At 44.5% G+C, this 15,440-nt stretch overlaps 2 protein-coding genes across 2 annotated transcripts; one reads left to right on the top strand and one right to left on the bottom strand.

Annotated features, from left to right (window-relative positions):
- Positions 1 to 9,415: 9,415 nt before the first annotated feature.
- LOC124695780 (ubiquitin domain-containing protein 1-like) lies at positions 9,416 to 12,219 on the bottom strand. The gene is made up of 4 exons (XM_047228595.1): positions 12,046 to 12,219; positions 10,420 to 10,542; positions 9,821 to 9,943; positions 9,416 to 9,704 (listed from the first exon to the last, which is right to left on the bottom strand). Exons 1-4 carry the CDS (start codon positions 12,077 to 12,079, stop codon positions 9,640 to 9,642), a joined length of 345 nt encoding a protein of 114 aa, XP_047084551.1. The 5' UTR covers positions 12,080 to 12,219; the 3' UTR covers positions 9,416 to 9,639.
- Positions 12,220 to 12,524: 305 nt separating this feature from the next.
- On the top strand, positions 12,525 to 15,312 carry LOC124695783 (ER lumen protein-retaining receptor A-like). Its single transcript, XM_047228597.1, has 6 exons — positions 12,525 to 12,683; positions 12,771 to 13,036; positions 13,767 to 13,882; positions 14,786 to 14,859; positions 14,952 to 15,015; positions 15,097 to 15,312. The coding sequence occupies exons 1-6, from the start codon at positions 12,593 to 12,595 to the stop codon at positions 15,131 to 15,133; spliced, it is 648 nt and encodes a 215-aa protein (XP_047084553.1). The 5' UTR covers positions 12,525 to 12,592; the 3' UTR covers positions 15,134 to 15,312.
- The last annotated feature ends 128 nt before the right edge of the window (positions 15,313 to 15,440 follow it).

Consider the following 15,440-nt stretch of genomic DNA (forward strand, 5'->3'; position numbering starts at 1 on the left):
AGGACTATCAACACAAGCATGTAGGTTATTTTCAATGCTAGATGTGTTTAAGTCCAAAGAGGAAGCATTACAATGGGATAGAGATGAAGAATCATCACTATTGAGCACAATATCAACATTGCAATTTTCCTCACCACTCACCATATCATTACCTCGTGTCTTGCTACACGTTGGTGAAGTGGAAGAAGATGATAACTCATCACGACCGGAGGTGGAAGCAACTTGGAGCTCTTCATGATGTGAAGGGAAAGAGAGCTCCTCGGAGTCACCACCGACCAATTGAGAAGTGGATCCACCAAACATTTCCTTAAGCTTGATCCACATCTCATGAGACGATTTTCGCTTTATATATATCAAGAACCTACGAAAATCGGGTCTCAAGGAGAATAAAAGCTCATTAGATACTTGAGCTTCAAGATGTAAGTTTTTCTCATCCTCTAAAGATAGATTTTGAGAATCCATCGGAGGAGAAAAACCTACATATAGAAATTGCTCTATATTTATACACAAGGTCCGAAGTTTATAAAGCAAGCAATTTCTCCATAAAAGATAATTTGTGCCATCAAAGATAATTGTGTCATTGTGCACTAAATTACTAGCCGACATCTTTACTCTCAAGGCGGTGAAGCCTTAAACAAGGAGAGACCTTGCTCTGATACCAATTGAAAGATCGAAATGTCGCCTAGAGGGGGGGGGTGAATAGGCAATTACAAACTCTTGCGGATTTGTCTTGTAAGAATGCGGAATTAAACTATCGTTTAGTTTACAAGCACAAACCCTAAATATGTTAAGCTCAACTAAGTGTAACAATAGCAACTAGAGCTAAGCAAGATAGGCACAAGATATATGTAGCACAAGTGATAGCAAGATATATGTACTTCAAGCACGATGGCTATCACAAGGAAAGAGAGCTCGGGTATAGAAATAACCAAGGCACGCGGAGACGAGGATGTATTCCCGTGTTCCCTTGCTTTGCAACAAGGTACGTCACGTTTGGAGGAGTGGAGGTCCCACGAAGGATTCCCCGCGCCACGAAGGCTCACCCTATTCTCCGAACCACACCCACGAAGGATAATGGCCCTTTCCTTATGGTTAGCTTTTCCTCCGCTCCGGAGATGGCAAGCTCCACAACCACTTCACAAGCTCCACGAAGGAGAAGCCCGGGCCCCTTCACAATCTTCCACGAAGAGATCACCGGGACACCAACCAAGCCAACTAGGAGGTCACCCTCCAAGAGTAACAAGCTCACGGTCTCTCACTCGAACAAATCGTGGTGGAGAGCTCAACACTATGCAATGATGCAAAGCAAGAACACCGGAGGTGTTCAAGTCCTTCACACTCAAATCCCACCAAAGCAACGAATGCTAGGATGAGATTGGAGAGGAAGAACAAGGGGAAAGTCAACCAAAGACTCCAAGATCTGGATCCCAAGAGATTCCCTCACTTAGAGAAGAAATGGTTTGGTGGAAGTGTAGATCTAGATCTCCTCTCTCAAATCCTCAAATATGAGCAAGAATGGTTGGAGGAATCAAGGGGGAGAGCAAGTTCTTCAAATAGCAACAATGGAGGTGAGAGAATGGGAAGAACTAGTTGCTCAAGGTGGAAGAAGGGCTATTTATAGTCTAGGGAGAAAAATAACCGTTGGGTAAAAAACCAGGTGAAAATCGGCTCAAAAACGAGTTAAAAAAAGTCGCCCAGCCGGTCAGCAGGCCGGCCGACCGGATCCTGGGCCGGAGAGGCCATGGCCTGTCCGGTCGGACCGGCCCACCGACCGGGAGCGTTGCACAGCGCGCTGGGCGGCCGGTTCGCCACAGGCGCGCGGGGGGAGAGGCAGGCCTCGTGGGCCGAAGGGAGAGAGGCGGCCCGGTGCGGTATCCGGTCGGGCCGGAGGAGCAGCCGGGCGGGCCGGTCACGGACCAGGCCCAAGGCCGGTCAAGGCCGCGCGGGGGAAAGGCCGGCGCGTGGCCCGGTGGCCGCCCGGTCGACCGGGTGGGCCGGCGTGCGGCCCGGCAGTCCGGGCGGCAACCGGCTGCCTTCCCTCTTTTTTTTCTTTTCTTTTTTCCTTTTCCTTTTCTTTAATAACTATTGCTCCCCAACTCCGATTGACATGAAACAAATTCCGTTGGAAAGATAATAACAAATGCCATCCAATAGAAAGTGCAAACTCAAGAAATTGTAGGAGGGATTTTATCATGAATATAAAAGGGTAGAACCTTATATCATGAATAACCAGGTAAAATCACCCAACCTCGAAAACGCAATAGAAGATGCATGCGAACTCCGTTTCGATGAACTTGGGCTTGTTGTAAAGCTAGCAACAAGCTCAAGAACCTCACATAGAGAAACACCAAGAAGCAATAAGGATATGCAAAGTATGCAAAGGGTTGAGCTCCCTAAGACGATGTGATCAAGTTACCCAACCGAAAGCCCCTCTTAATAGTGCGGCTATCTATCCTATAATCCGGTCTCCCAACATCCACCTTGAGACCGGTAAAAGGAAAACCTAGCAAGGCCATACCTTTGCCTTGCGCATCCCGCTTGATCTTGATGATAACTCTTCAAGCTTCACTCAAGCCGGAATGCCTCTCTTGACCAATGTTGCTTCGTGAAGACTCACAAATGCTCCCCCATACACTATGATGGGAAAGCTCCATTGATGCACATCTTCACAAGTACATTATCATCAAATGGACGGCAAGCTTCAAGTATGTGATTCACTTGAGACGCTCATCTTGAACTTGCCGAACACAACCTTGTATCTTCACATACTCACATAAGATAGAGCATGGCTAATATTGAGTTCCACATAAGAACTTCATCTTCATTTCTTCTTATTGATCATCTCACATATATATATCTTCATACCGATGATCTTGATGCCAATACACAAGATATACCTTTATCTTCATGGCATCCATACTTGAATCCAACACATGGAGAGCAAGTAGTACCTATGGAATATTCCTTCATATAAACTCAATGAAAACATTAGTCCATAGGGGTTGTCATTAATTAACAAAACCACACATAGGGGCAATGTATCCTTACAATCATACTGCGCACCATATCCATAAGGGTGCGGTTGCGCCTTTCAGCTACCCCATTCTGCTGAGGTTCGCCCGGCATCGAGTACTGGGCGACTATTCCAGTCTCCTGTAGGAACCTTGCAAAAAGGTCCAGGGACTTGGCCATATGGAGTATGTCGACCGTAGTACTCCCCTCCACGATCAGACCTGACTATCTTTATTCTTTTATCATGCTGATTTTCAACTTCAGCTTTGAATATTTTGAATTTATCCAACGCTTCCGTTCTTTCTTTTATTGGATAAATATAACCATATCGGGAGTAATCATCCGTGAATGCTATGAACGAATCATAGCCATCCACCACACTTTTCACAGGAAATGGTCCACATATATCGGTGTGAATTATTTCTAGTGTTGTTGTGCTTCGAGTTGCACCCTTTTTAATTTGCTTTGCAAATTTACTTTAATGCAATCGATGCACTGTTCTATGTCTGAGAATTCTAATGGAGGAAGAATATCATTTTTAACGAGTCTTTTTATTCTCCCCCTCGAAATATGGCCTAAGCGACAGTGCCATAATTTCGATGATTCATCAGTTTTTTTTTCTTTTCTTTTGTTCTTTGTCCGACGCAGACAACATTCTTTCACTCACATTACACACAGACAACACCCACATAAGCATTATTACAACATATGGCACACTTGCCATGTCCTTCATGTCCATGTGTACTTTTACGTCACCGGTTGCTTGCAAGCTGGGTCGCACATATCTTTGAAGAACCAGTGAACTGGCTCTTTATTCTTTCAAGATACTCCCTTACGGAAGCACACTCTGCAATTGAGCTCACAATAGCTTTCTCAATTGTATTTTTTATAAATGGTACTTAGCCACCTTTTATACTGCCATGCAGCATCATCATCCTTGTCATTTCTGACTGGATCTTTTGGTCTGACCGGCTGTGGGAACCCAGTCCACCTCAGCACAAATCAACCTTCTTTTCTCCATTTAGTGTAGTTGTGACCTTTGAGGGTTGGAACATCCTTGATGCAGCTCATCAAGTAGTACCCTCCTTTAAACCATAATGAAATGAGATCATAACAACAATTGCATGCAATAATCCAACGTTGGTCAAAATTAGAACATAGTGCAATTAAATCTATATCACCGTTGGGCAGAAAATAGAGATAAATGCACACCTTATTGCAACAAATCATGATCATGTCATCAATAACGTTGGTCATAAAATGACATATCATAATTGTTTCAACAATCACTTTTAAGGAACTTTTTAAATTTTAATCATCACTTTTGCATTTTCTCCAAATTGAAAATGCATCTTAACTATTTGCAGCGGAAACTTTGAAGTCAAACTTTAAACTTTAAAACATTTAGAAGCATCCATGTTACTTTTTATTTCCTAAAACAAATATCTCGTTGGTTCAATTTGCTCAGAAAAAAAAACTTGACAAAATGATTCTTTTACTATTGCAGCGGAAGCTTTAACTTTAAACTATTAACTTTTCACTTTTCAGAGGCATTACTGTTACTTTTTATTTCCTAAAACAAATATCTCGTTGGTTCAATTTGTTAGGAAAAAACTAGACAAAAACCGGCTAAAACAATAGCCCAAAATGTCTAAAAAATGCCTCTGGAATTATTAAAACACAAAAAAACTGTTAAATACTGTGCAGCCTAAAAATGCTCCCGCGGCCCACAGCCCACGCGAGCAGCTTTCTTTGCGCGCCGCTAGGGCGCGTTGCGTTACGGCCTGCTGGCTCACGCGGCCCGCACGCTGTGCGCGGCACGCGGCAACGCCACGCTCATGACGCTGCCGCCGCGGCCCGTCCGCGGCCTGCTATCGCGGCCCGAACACGGCCTGCACGCTGCCTCCACACAGCCCAAGCACGCGTCGCCCACGATGGATCCTGGCCGTCGGATCTATCCGACGGTCAGCCTTCTGTTTCGGGCCGTATAAAATAGGGCGGCCAACGGCCAAACCCTAACCCTAGCCCCATTTTTTCCTGTCTGTGTCTCCCGCACGCCTCCGGCGGCGGAGAAAGAACCAGCCTGCCAGTGTCCGGCGCCACGCCGGCGACGGCGAGCCCACCACGGGCTCTCCTCTTGCGCGGCTACCCCCACCTCCCCCTTGCTATACCTTCTCGTCGACCCGCAGCAACAGCAGGCGCTCGTCCGCGCGCCACCCAGCAGCTAGCCGGCGACGGCTGCGACGGCGCCGCCAGACGGCTCCTAGAGCTCGCGTGCGCAGCTGGTGGCCGGGGACTAGCCCCTCCCTTTTCTTTTTCCTCCCACCACCATAGAACGACAGCCATGGCGGAGACATGAAGGAGCGGCGCCCCCCATGGCCCTCTTGCCGGTGCGTGCGTCCATCCGTGGGTGGGCGCACCGCCGGCAAGCGGCTCATGTGGCGGCGCCCTTGGCTGGCAGCAGCAGCCGGTGACCGCGAGCAGTAGCAGCCGCCGGCGACCGTGACCAGCAGCGGCCAGTGGGGTGGACTTTCTTTTCTTTGCCGGCGAGCACGAGGCTCTGCCCGGTGAGGATTTCTTTCTGCTCTCTTGTACTGTGGGGATTTTGAAATCGATCTAGGGTTTGTATGAACATTTCTACCCGAAAACATGAGATCTACTACACTAGCAGGCTCTGATACCAATGTTTGATCTCTAGAATCGTCTAGGTGTAGATCTTAGCCGGGTAAGGTGGAATACTGCGGGTCTGTGAGGTTTACCTTGTCCCTGCGAGGAGGACGAACCCGTCGAAGTCGACATGGTGATGGCGACAATGACGGCGTGAGGTCGAGCGAGAGAGGTGGCGGCGGAGCTTCCCGTCGGCACTGCACTAACCCTAATCGGTGGGTCGTCTGGTGGGGCGAGTGGCAGCTCAGGGCAACCTCGTACCGAGTGCCACTGGCCCCCACCACTCTATATAGTGCAGGCGACAGGGGCCCACCAACCAGCGAACGGTTGGGCGCCCCCGATCAGGGCGCGGACGAGGTCAAGGGGTCGTGCCAGAGCCGTTGGGCTCTGGTGCGGTGGAGATCAATCCTAACAGTTTGTGCCCCAGAGAAGTGTTTGCGAAACTGCAGAGGTAGCCATCTACTCATCACAAACTGGACGATGGACTTCCGTGCAGAATGAGTGGGGTGACCAAACTATTCCGGTTGGGAATCGGGAATGTGCCTTCGTGAATGGGACTATGCATATGACTACCCTTTATTCTTGGGTAGCCACAGTCGATGCCGAGGGGAAAGTTTGCAGGAAATTTAAACTGCCATATGTAAGCAGCAGTGATACTTTTGGTGTTCCCGGTTCCACTGGTCATTCTCAGGGACACTTCTATGCGTGGCAGATAAATAATTATTCTGACTGTCAACTCTATGTTTGGGTTCTTGAGGATTATGACAGTGGAAAGTGGACCTTGAAGCACACTGTTAACGTTTTGGAACTGTTCGGAAGGCATCATCGCAAAAATACCGAGTCCTATACGATGTTTGCAATTCACCCGGAACGTAATTTGATTTTCCTTACTGATCGGAAGGAGATGACAGTGTCATATGATATGGATAATCAGAAAGTGCATGTTATCTGCACTTCTGGAGAATTCTTGGGTGGTATGCCTTATACTCCCTGCTTTGCGGATTGGCCATCAGATGGTCACTCGTAGTACTGCAGCTTCTCAATCTAGCACGGAAACATAACCGGTGGCCGCTATGGACCTAATCTTCTAATTTATGGCACTGGCTTGGAAATGTCAAAACTCTTTTGTCTACAGTTTGCTGTTCATGTATGTTGTTGTCCGGGTGCATGCCTGTTTGGGCTTTGAACAATGTTGGTTAGCCAAGAGTTTCCAAGGCTATGCATAGTTCTGTAAGTGAACCTAGTCATTTAATCTGCTTTGTGTCATGTAGTACTACATACTGTGCCCACTTGTTAGAACTCTTGTATATTGCAGAAAATAAAGAGAGGATAAAAAAGTATTGTTGTCTTTTTTGAAACCTGCACGGCCTTCCATTTATGGTTTCAAATATTATGCAGCCTTAGGGTAAGAGAATAACCTACAAAACTGTGCACCGTACATCACTATATCACTTATTCTATCGCAGTTTGTTTTTAGTTCTTGTTCTACTTGAGCTGTCCTACTAATTGAATTCTGTCCAGACTGATAAATTTCTAGGTTGCTGTCTTGAGCTTTTGTTGACCATAATGTTCTAGAATTTTCTTGTCCATTACCAAGAATTTCAAATGGTGTATTGAGTTCATCTACTATATGGGAACCGAATTATTTCTAATTATTTTTTTTTTTTTTCAAATGGTTGTGCTGTTCCGATTCAAGTGTGGTACTCAAACCGTATTATTTCTGGCTAGTAAATCAGGTATGCATTTCACTCTAGCGTGGCCAAATATTTTCTGGACTCATAAGGTTTAATGAAAAAATTGAAATCAATGCTAAGTCTGATGTGAGCATGCATGGCATCTAAATCATGCAGGTTCTTACGACAACTTACTGGTTAACTTACTGTTATTCATTCATTATTTGATCCTTACTCCTGCTATTTTCTAGAACCTGAGCAAGCCATTATTTTTCACATTAGGATGGATTCCATTATTACATTTAGCTTTGCATCCAGTCAAATCCTAGAAGTTGTAAGCTCCGCATTCAGTCTCAAATTTGTTTTGAGTCGACTATTTTGCCAGCTAAATTGTATGACCCCTGTTGCTAAAAAAACCCCAACCAGGTCCACTTACTCATCAATGACTGAAAAGGAGAACCATTTGATTAAATTTTAAAACAATTCAATATGCATATTTACGAACTCAGTACACCATCTGAAATTTCCAGAGAAGAAAGTTCTATAGGATGACATTATGGTCAATAACATTGTAAAATGCTCACAAATAAGAATCAGAACTCCAAGTATACTAGATGGCCTGCCCGTTGACCCAACGGCCTGTCCAGAAGATGGCTCATGTGCCATCGCCGACCCTGACCTGCATGGTGGCATGGACAAACCCTGCAACATGGCCTAATGGCATTTACCGGGACCAGGTCGCCGTTAAAGAGTTTGAAAGCAAACAGTTTCAGAAAGCTAAAAGTAAATTCCAGCGCCAACTGCCAGGTAAAGATGCGTATCTTAAGGGGTAGCTTCCGTAAGATAACACTGTCATACATTGAGCTAACCGTGTATTCCCCAGACGGGTCCAACAACCAAGAGCTTATCTAGGCCAGGGGAGAGGTGTGTGCTATCTATGAAGTTCTGCAGCTGTTCTCACTCAGCTCTACCTTGCCTATCGAGTGTTCATCTAAGCCGCAAGTGTGTCTACCCTTCACAGGCCTATGCAACCGAAATCCGATGGTTGTCATAGATGCTAAAGATAAGAGGGAATCAATCCTTCAGTGACACACCGCCTGTCCATCTGTCAAACTAGAATTTGGTCTGTTGCCCGTTTTTAACCTTGGGTTTAGCCCTGATCGTAAACAAGTCATTGATCTGACGTAGGCTTTTCCAGAAAGGCGAGCCCGGTTGGCTCGCGCAAGCGAAGATATCAGCCGTATATGTATATTTGCATCTAATGAATTGTGCCCAGATGATGAGATGAATATGGTACAGCTTCCAAACCCATTTCAGCGATATTCATATTCTTAGAGTCAAGGACTCCCAGACCTCCCACTTCACTTAACTAGGTGGTACTTCCGTTTGGGGCCGTCCCCTCCCAGAGTCTTAACACAATGTCATAAATAACTTAGGAATTAGTCAAACATAACAATACAACGGTGAACATTGGTCTATGTGGACCTGAATTAAAAAAAATCTCGACAATCATATTTCAAAGCTTTATAAAATAGTAGTCACACACATAAAAATATTGTATATGCCTACATAAGAGAGGAGATGGCATCCCCCGCAAAAAAAAGAAAAGAGAGGAGATGGCATGTGGCCTACACAGAAGAGAAAAAAATGGCCTGCATAAGTATGTATCCTGTCCTTATACATTTGTTTCTTTTCACATAAGTTTTTTGTATTTTAATTTTAAATTTGACATGCACATACCTGCATAAGTGCACGATTTATGCCATAGTTCTCAATTTATTTAGTTCTTTTTTTTTCGATTTTGATGTTCATAAGGGTCCACGACTCCACGTCCACCAACAGCAAGTGGAGTCCACCAAAGTCCACCAACAGAAGAAAAATATAAGCTCTAATTTGATCAACCCTTACATGGTTTGACATTAAAAAAAAATCAGGTTGCAACAGCAAGTGCACCATAGGATCAAAGTCAGTGGCAGTATTGGTGCACCAGCACCTGCATTGAAGTCTTCACGATGTACCTGTTCTGCAGCACAAGGGAAAGAAGTACAAATATAGGTGAAATATTACAACAGTGCAACAGTGCCTAGCAATAACATAAATTATAGTGAGCATAGGACATTCTGTCATTTATGGATGTGAATATGACGCTGAGCAAGTGCCCACATGAGCGATTTCACACAATTTACATACATCTATAATATTTATGTACTTTTCTCAAATGTGCACCGCTAAATGCGCATCGTTTCGCACCAGAGATATGTTTTGTGCTGATGCTGCAATTTTTTATTCAGCCATCCCGTATCAGATTTGTTGGCTCGCTCAAAACGTAATTAGGCAGCTCGTACTTGGCACCTGCATCGCAGCTTACACTGAATTAATGCAGATTCTAAGTCTAGAGACAAAAAACACTTGAACAATAGCAGTGCAACTTGCAAAGATGAAACGATTCTGACCGAAGATAGGCTCACCTCTCTCATCATAACAAACTGTAAGATCGGGATTCGAAACGATGATTCCAGCACTGTCCACTATGGTCTGTGCAAGAGTCAAGTCAGCTTCTGTAGCGGCAGCCCTGAGTGCATCCCAGATCTCTGTAGAAATAGATGGTAAGTCACCACCAATGCCAGAATGGTAAAACTAGCTTGCAACAGTTAAAGAATTGTGTTCAAAGTTCAAGACCATTATACATCTGCTTCTGCTTCATAAAGAAACAAGACAATTATGGAGTCAGGGGTCACTATCAACTCTTAAGAATGAAATTCTTATTATATCTAAGTTAACATGTCCTGAAATTTTCTCTTTGAAGGACTTTACTTGGACAGATCAAATTTAATATACAAGATAGCGACCATTGAAACAGAGCAAATGAAGTACATATACCGAGATCAAAGATATATATCTGTCGCAAACTTTAACAGCGACGGCAGTATCGATCAAACGACAGAAGTCTTACACACAACGTTGCTGAACCCACCCACCCAAGTGGGAACAATTCTGATAACTCCTCAGTCCTCACCTTAAAACAGAATATTAACTTCCAACAAACTTTGTATAAACAGCTAAATACCTTTCTGTCCACCATAGTGTGGGGCTGTGTCCCAGAATTCATCACACATCTGCTTGAGTTCCGCAGGTGTTATTGGTTGACTGTGCTTCCAAGGCTTTGGCTTTCTTAGCTTCTTACTGCTCTCTGTATTAATGAGAAGATGTTCTGAATTAATTACAGAATATAAATCCAAAAGCACCAACAAGTTACCATGTAATATGAAATTTGAAACTCCACGCAAATGATATTAACATATGCCGATATAAAATATTCAACACGCAAGTGTTTTGGTGCAGTAATTGCTGATGAGAGCAGGATGCACGCTCGTCACGGTAATACCTACAACACAACTGCATCCATAAATCCACAAACATTTTCCCAAACTGATATATCCTACAATTTTCTGCAAGGCACAAGGAAAAGTTCATGTTCAGTTACTTGGCCCGTATTTTAGAGAAGTAATACCAGCTCGCCGAACTCTCTACAGAAGTGGAATCAACCGCTAGAAGCGGTAGGGCGCACTACATCAGTGCACACTGAACAGACAAGTATTCAAGGGGAAAAAGACGGGTCACTTAAACTAGTAAGCAGAGCAACCATTGGCGCAATGAGTGTGCCTTTCTGAAATGCTCCACCTAATAAAGTGCAGATAACTAGATATAAAGTACAGATAGCTAGATATAAAGTACCGGGAACAAGATACTTTGTTAGCGATTGATGAAAAGAAAATTGTGCTTAATCCGAAGAGACGCAATTCTATCAAAAGAATAAGCTGTCACGTTTGCTTTTGCAAGACATCTGCAAGTTAGTACTACCTTTTTGTCGGGAAATCCAATTCAGCTCACGGGTGCATATGAACTCGTTGTGTGAAAATAGATTTTGAAGTGTCAAAAAAATTTAGCATGTATATCTGGAAATTCTATGTTAGTACACAAGTTTTTAGAAAAAAATATATTTTATGTGTCTCATGTAAAAAAAGATAAATTTTGATTGTCCAACACGACTAACATTTTTTTGTTTTTTTTTGTACATGCCACATAAAATGTTGCTTCCCCACGAAAACTTGTATACCGCTAATTTTATCTTTGTACTGACCAAATCCAAATGATACCTCCATCAAATTTCACTAATTACTCCAGTGTAACTATAAGCCAGACGGCAATTCGCAAAAATAAAGTAGCATGGACCAAAAAATTATTGAGCACACAAGCATGTACAAAATCCACTCTCCACAAGCAAATCTAATAACAATTCGTATCACAGTGATCATCAGGACCTCCGCTACAGCTGTCAGCTCAGAAGAAGTGAAACATCGAACAATTCTGCTACTCTACTATGTCGCAAAATAAATAATTAAACTCCAGCGCTGAATTCCAGGGTTTCTTGCGAACCGATAGCTTGAACCGTCCATTCTTGTTCGAACATCAACTAAGACGATTTAAACGGGTAACAGTACAATTGAAGCCCTTGTGTGGATAAAATCCGAGGAGGCAGATCAACACAACGATTTAACCCTACTGCCACCCCCTTAGAAGATGCGGGTTACTGAAGGCAATTCAGGTAGGATCTTAGTCTAAGCAGGTGGTAACAAGAAGAAAGAAATACAGTAACTGAAAGCAAGCAGGAAAGAAGAAAAAATCAGAATACCATCGACTTTGGGCGTGGATCCAGCGCAGCCCATGGCGGCGTCCGCCGATCAGACGCTCATGCGACGAGCCCTCCGCCCTCCCCGAAACGGAGCCGGATCTCGCGGCGGGTCGTCCGGGAAAGGAGAGCACGCGGTGGATTGAGGCGGAAGCGATCAGCGGCACCGGCACCGCATGTGAGGAGTGGCAGAGTGTCAAGAAGAGTTGGGGAAGAGAAAACAAATACTCCAGCAGGCGCGAGGTGTCGCGCCACGTGGCCTCCCGCGCAGCCCACGTGGCCGTCGGACAACCGCCTCTCCCTCGCTGCCGCGTGGGCCCCACTCGCGCCCAGACACGTCTTCCTTCTCCGCCACCTGGTTCTCGAGGCCCACGGCCACTGACCACTGGGCCCCACCGCTCCGGACAGGGATCACGCACCTTCCCTTCCCTTCCATTGCTGGCCTCCCCCCCCCCACCTCGGCTCCTCCCGGCCATTCCCCCTCCGCATCTGGAGCTCCCAATAAACCCTAGCCACCGCCGCCGGGCCGCCGCCGGCCGCCGCCGCAGCCATGAACGCCTTCCGCTTCCTGGGGGACATGACCCACCTCTTCTCCGTCATCGTCCTCCTCCTCAAGATCTACGCCAACAAGTCCTGCTCAGGTAATATAAACTCCATCCATTCCCATCGCTAGGGTTTCGTTCCCGTGGCCGATTCCTCCGCCCGCCGCTCACACGGATCTGGCGCAGGGGTGTCGAGGAAGACGCAGGAGCTGTACCTGGCCGTCTTCGTGGCGCGCTACCTCGACCTCTTCACCGACTACATCTCGCTCTACAACACCGTCATGAAGCTCGTCTTCATCACCACCTCGGCGGCGATTGTTTGGTACATGCGCCGCCACCCGCAGGTGCGCCGCACCTACGACAGGGAGCAGGACACCTTCAGGCACGCCTTCCTCGCCGCCGCCGCATTCGTGCTCGCGCTCATCTTCAACGACCGCTTCACCATCCGCGAGGTGAAAAATCTCTCCGATCGATCTACACCGGATTGGTTGGCTGCTGCATTATTTGATCGATCGACTGACTGATGGTGTTACGAGATGTGTGATGATGCAATTCGTTTTACTAAATCTGTATGCTACTATAAGAAATTTTACGTTTAGTAGGGCCGTTCAGGGCCCGTCTTGTTATCGTGAACTGTTAATTTAACTATGATCGTAACTTAGCTACTGCTCCCTATGTGACATTGTCATTTGACACACAGCTGAGTATGTCCAGTGGAGCCACACTGCTAAACTCATTTTGTACTTTGACCTTACACAAGTAGGGGAACTTTTCTTTATGCAGTAATGACTAATGCGTTGCTATGATGGTCTTATTACATGGCTCAAATCTGACAAATTCGTGGTCGATCTCATCACTTAGCAATTTGATTCACTGGACAGAACAGTCTAGGAAAGTTGAGCTAGCTAAACAGAAATTGAAGAATGTCTATGTGATGCATTTGGAACTTTAAACCTTTAGGGCTTCTGTACACTGCCCACCACAATGTACAGTAGCCAGAAATTCAGCTTATCTTATACTGTATGTGACCAGTTTTAGGGAATCATGTCCGTGTTCGTGTCTTGGCTGGGATTCTAGGTACTTGGTGACCCATAGTAGCACATTAGTGAAGTGTGACCAAACTGTTCTGATAATTCATTATTGTGGCGCCTGAACTTTTCTTAAAATGTTGTCACTATGCAGATATGCTGGGCATTTTCCATTTACCTGGAGGCAGTGGCAATTCTCCCTCAGTTAGTTCTGCTCCAGAGAAGCAGAAATGTGGATAACTTGACTGGACAATATGTTCTCTTTCTCGGGTACGTGTTTTACGCTAAATAGGCAATTCATGTGGCAATCTCCCTATACAAAAAGAAAAGAACTGCTTTTCATCTCATGCTTCTTATAACTTTTATTTTATGTTATGTTCATAAAAGATATTGGTTTATGTGTGTGTCTCCAGAAGGTAGCATAAACATAGGTAGTCCAAAAGCATCATGTGGTGGATCGTTCATTGGAAAATTTAATACTAGCCTTAAGTTATGTGTTTGATATTCATGTTATGCACAGTCAAGTGTTGAACTGTTAGAGAAAGACTATTAAATTTTCACATGATATCTGAATGTAAATTTGAGGGGAAACAGAACAAACATGAGAGAATGTAAGTTAGACATCTTAACTTGGCAATGCATCCATACCAGTCTCCAAATGTTATGTTTGAGATGTATAATACATTAATATACATGTGTAGTTTTGTTTTGCTGGACCTATTTGATCAGGAGAAAGTTGAACCCCAGTAGTTTTTGTTCTTTTGTAGCAAAATGTTAAGTCCATATATTATGTTGGAGTTGAATCAGGGCACATCCGACTTGATGCATCCCAAAATTTAAATTAGGTGTAGCCAGTAGCCACGTTGACCCAGGCAAGTCGTGCTCCCAAATTTCAATTAGCTGTAGCCAGTAGACGCGTTGACCCTGGCAAGTCGTCCTCCCAAATTTCAATTAGGTGTAGCCAGTAGTGTTGGTTATTTTATGTTTACTTCATATATAAATATTGTAGTCAAATTTGAATTAGTTCTGTGACTTTGTAGAAATTTTTAGCTGAAAATCTCGAAAAACCGTTTACATGAAAGAGCAAGAACAAAATTCTTCTGAAGATGAATTGCGTCACTGCATCTGCAGTTGTTTTTGTTAGTTTACAGTCCAAACATACTTGTTTTGCAGGGCCTACCGTGCATTCTACATTCTAAACTGGGTTTACCGTTACTTCACTGAGGGCCACCAAAGCAGATGGATCCGTGAGTCATCTTTTCTGTACTCCTGTTTTTTTTTCTTATTACTTTTATACACGTGTCACAAGTATTGTTTCCTAATGTCCTCCTCCTTTCAGCTTGGATTGCTGGTTTGGTCCAAACAGGTCTATATGCAGATTTCTTCTACTACTATTTCTTAAGGTAAATTGCATATTGTCGTTGCACTTCACATGCCATGCACATGCTCCTTGCTTACGGTCAATTTGATGTTGCTCATTGCAGTTGGAAGAACAACGTAAAGCTCGAGTTGCCCGCCTGAGCATGCTGGACCATGTCAGAGAAGGTGCAAATTATGTGACTCGGATGTGTTAGTTGATAATATTGGCATGAATAGACTCGGTAATGTGTTGTGAGCAGTTGCAACTGGTACACTCGAACTGAATTTCGACCATGAGAATTGCCTTTCTGTAGTAGTGGTTTTCCCATTGGCAAAAGCTATTACATTTCAGAAGCTAACAATTGCTGCTACACAGAAGTAGACTAGTTCCATTTTGTACCTAAGATGGATGATCGCACTCGGGATTCATCTACTGCAAACAAACAGCGTGACCTCCTGTGGACTTTAC

This window comes from Lolium rigidum, chromosome 3, assembly GCF_022539505.1.
Source record: "Lolium rigidum isolate FL_2022 chromosome 3, APGP_CSIRO_Lrig_0.1, whole genome shotgun sequence".
NCBI lineage: Eukaryota > Viridiplantae > Streptophyta > Magnoliopsida > Poales > Poaceae > Lolium > Lolium rigidum.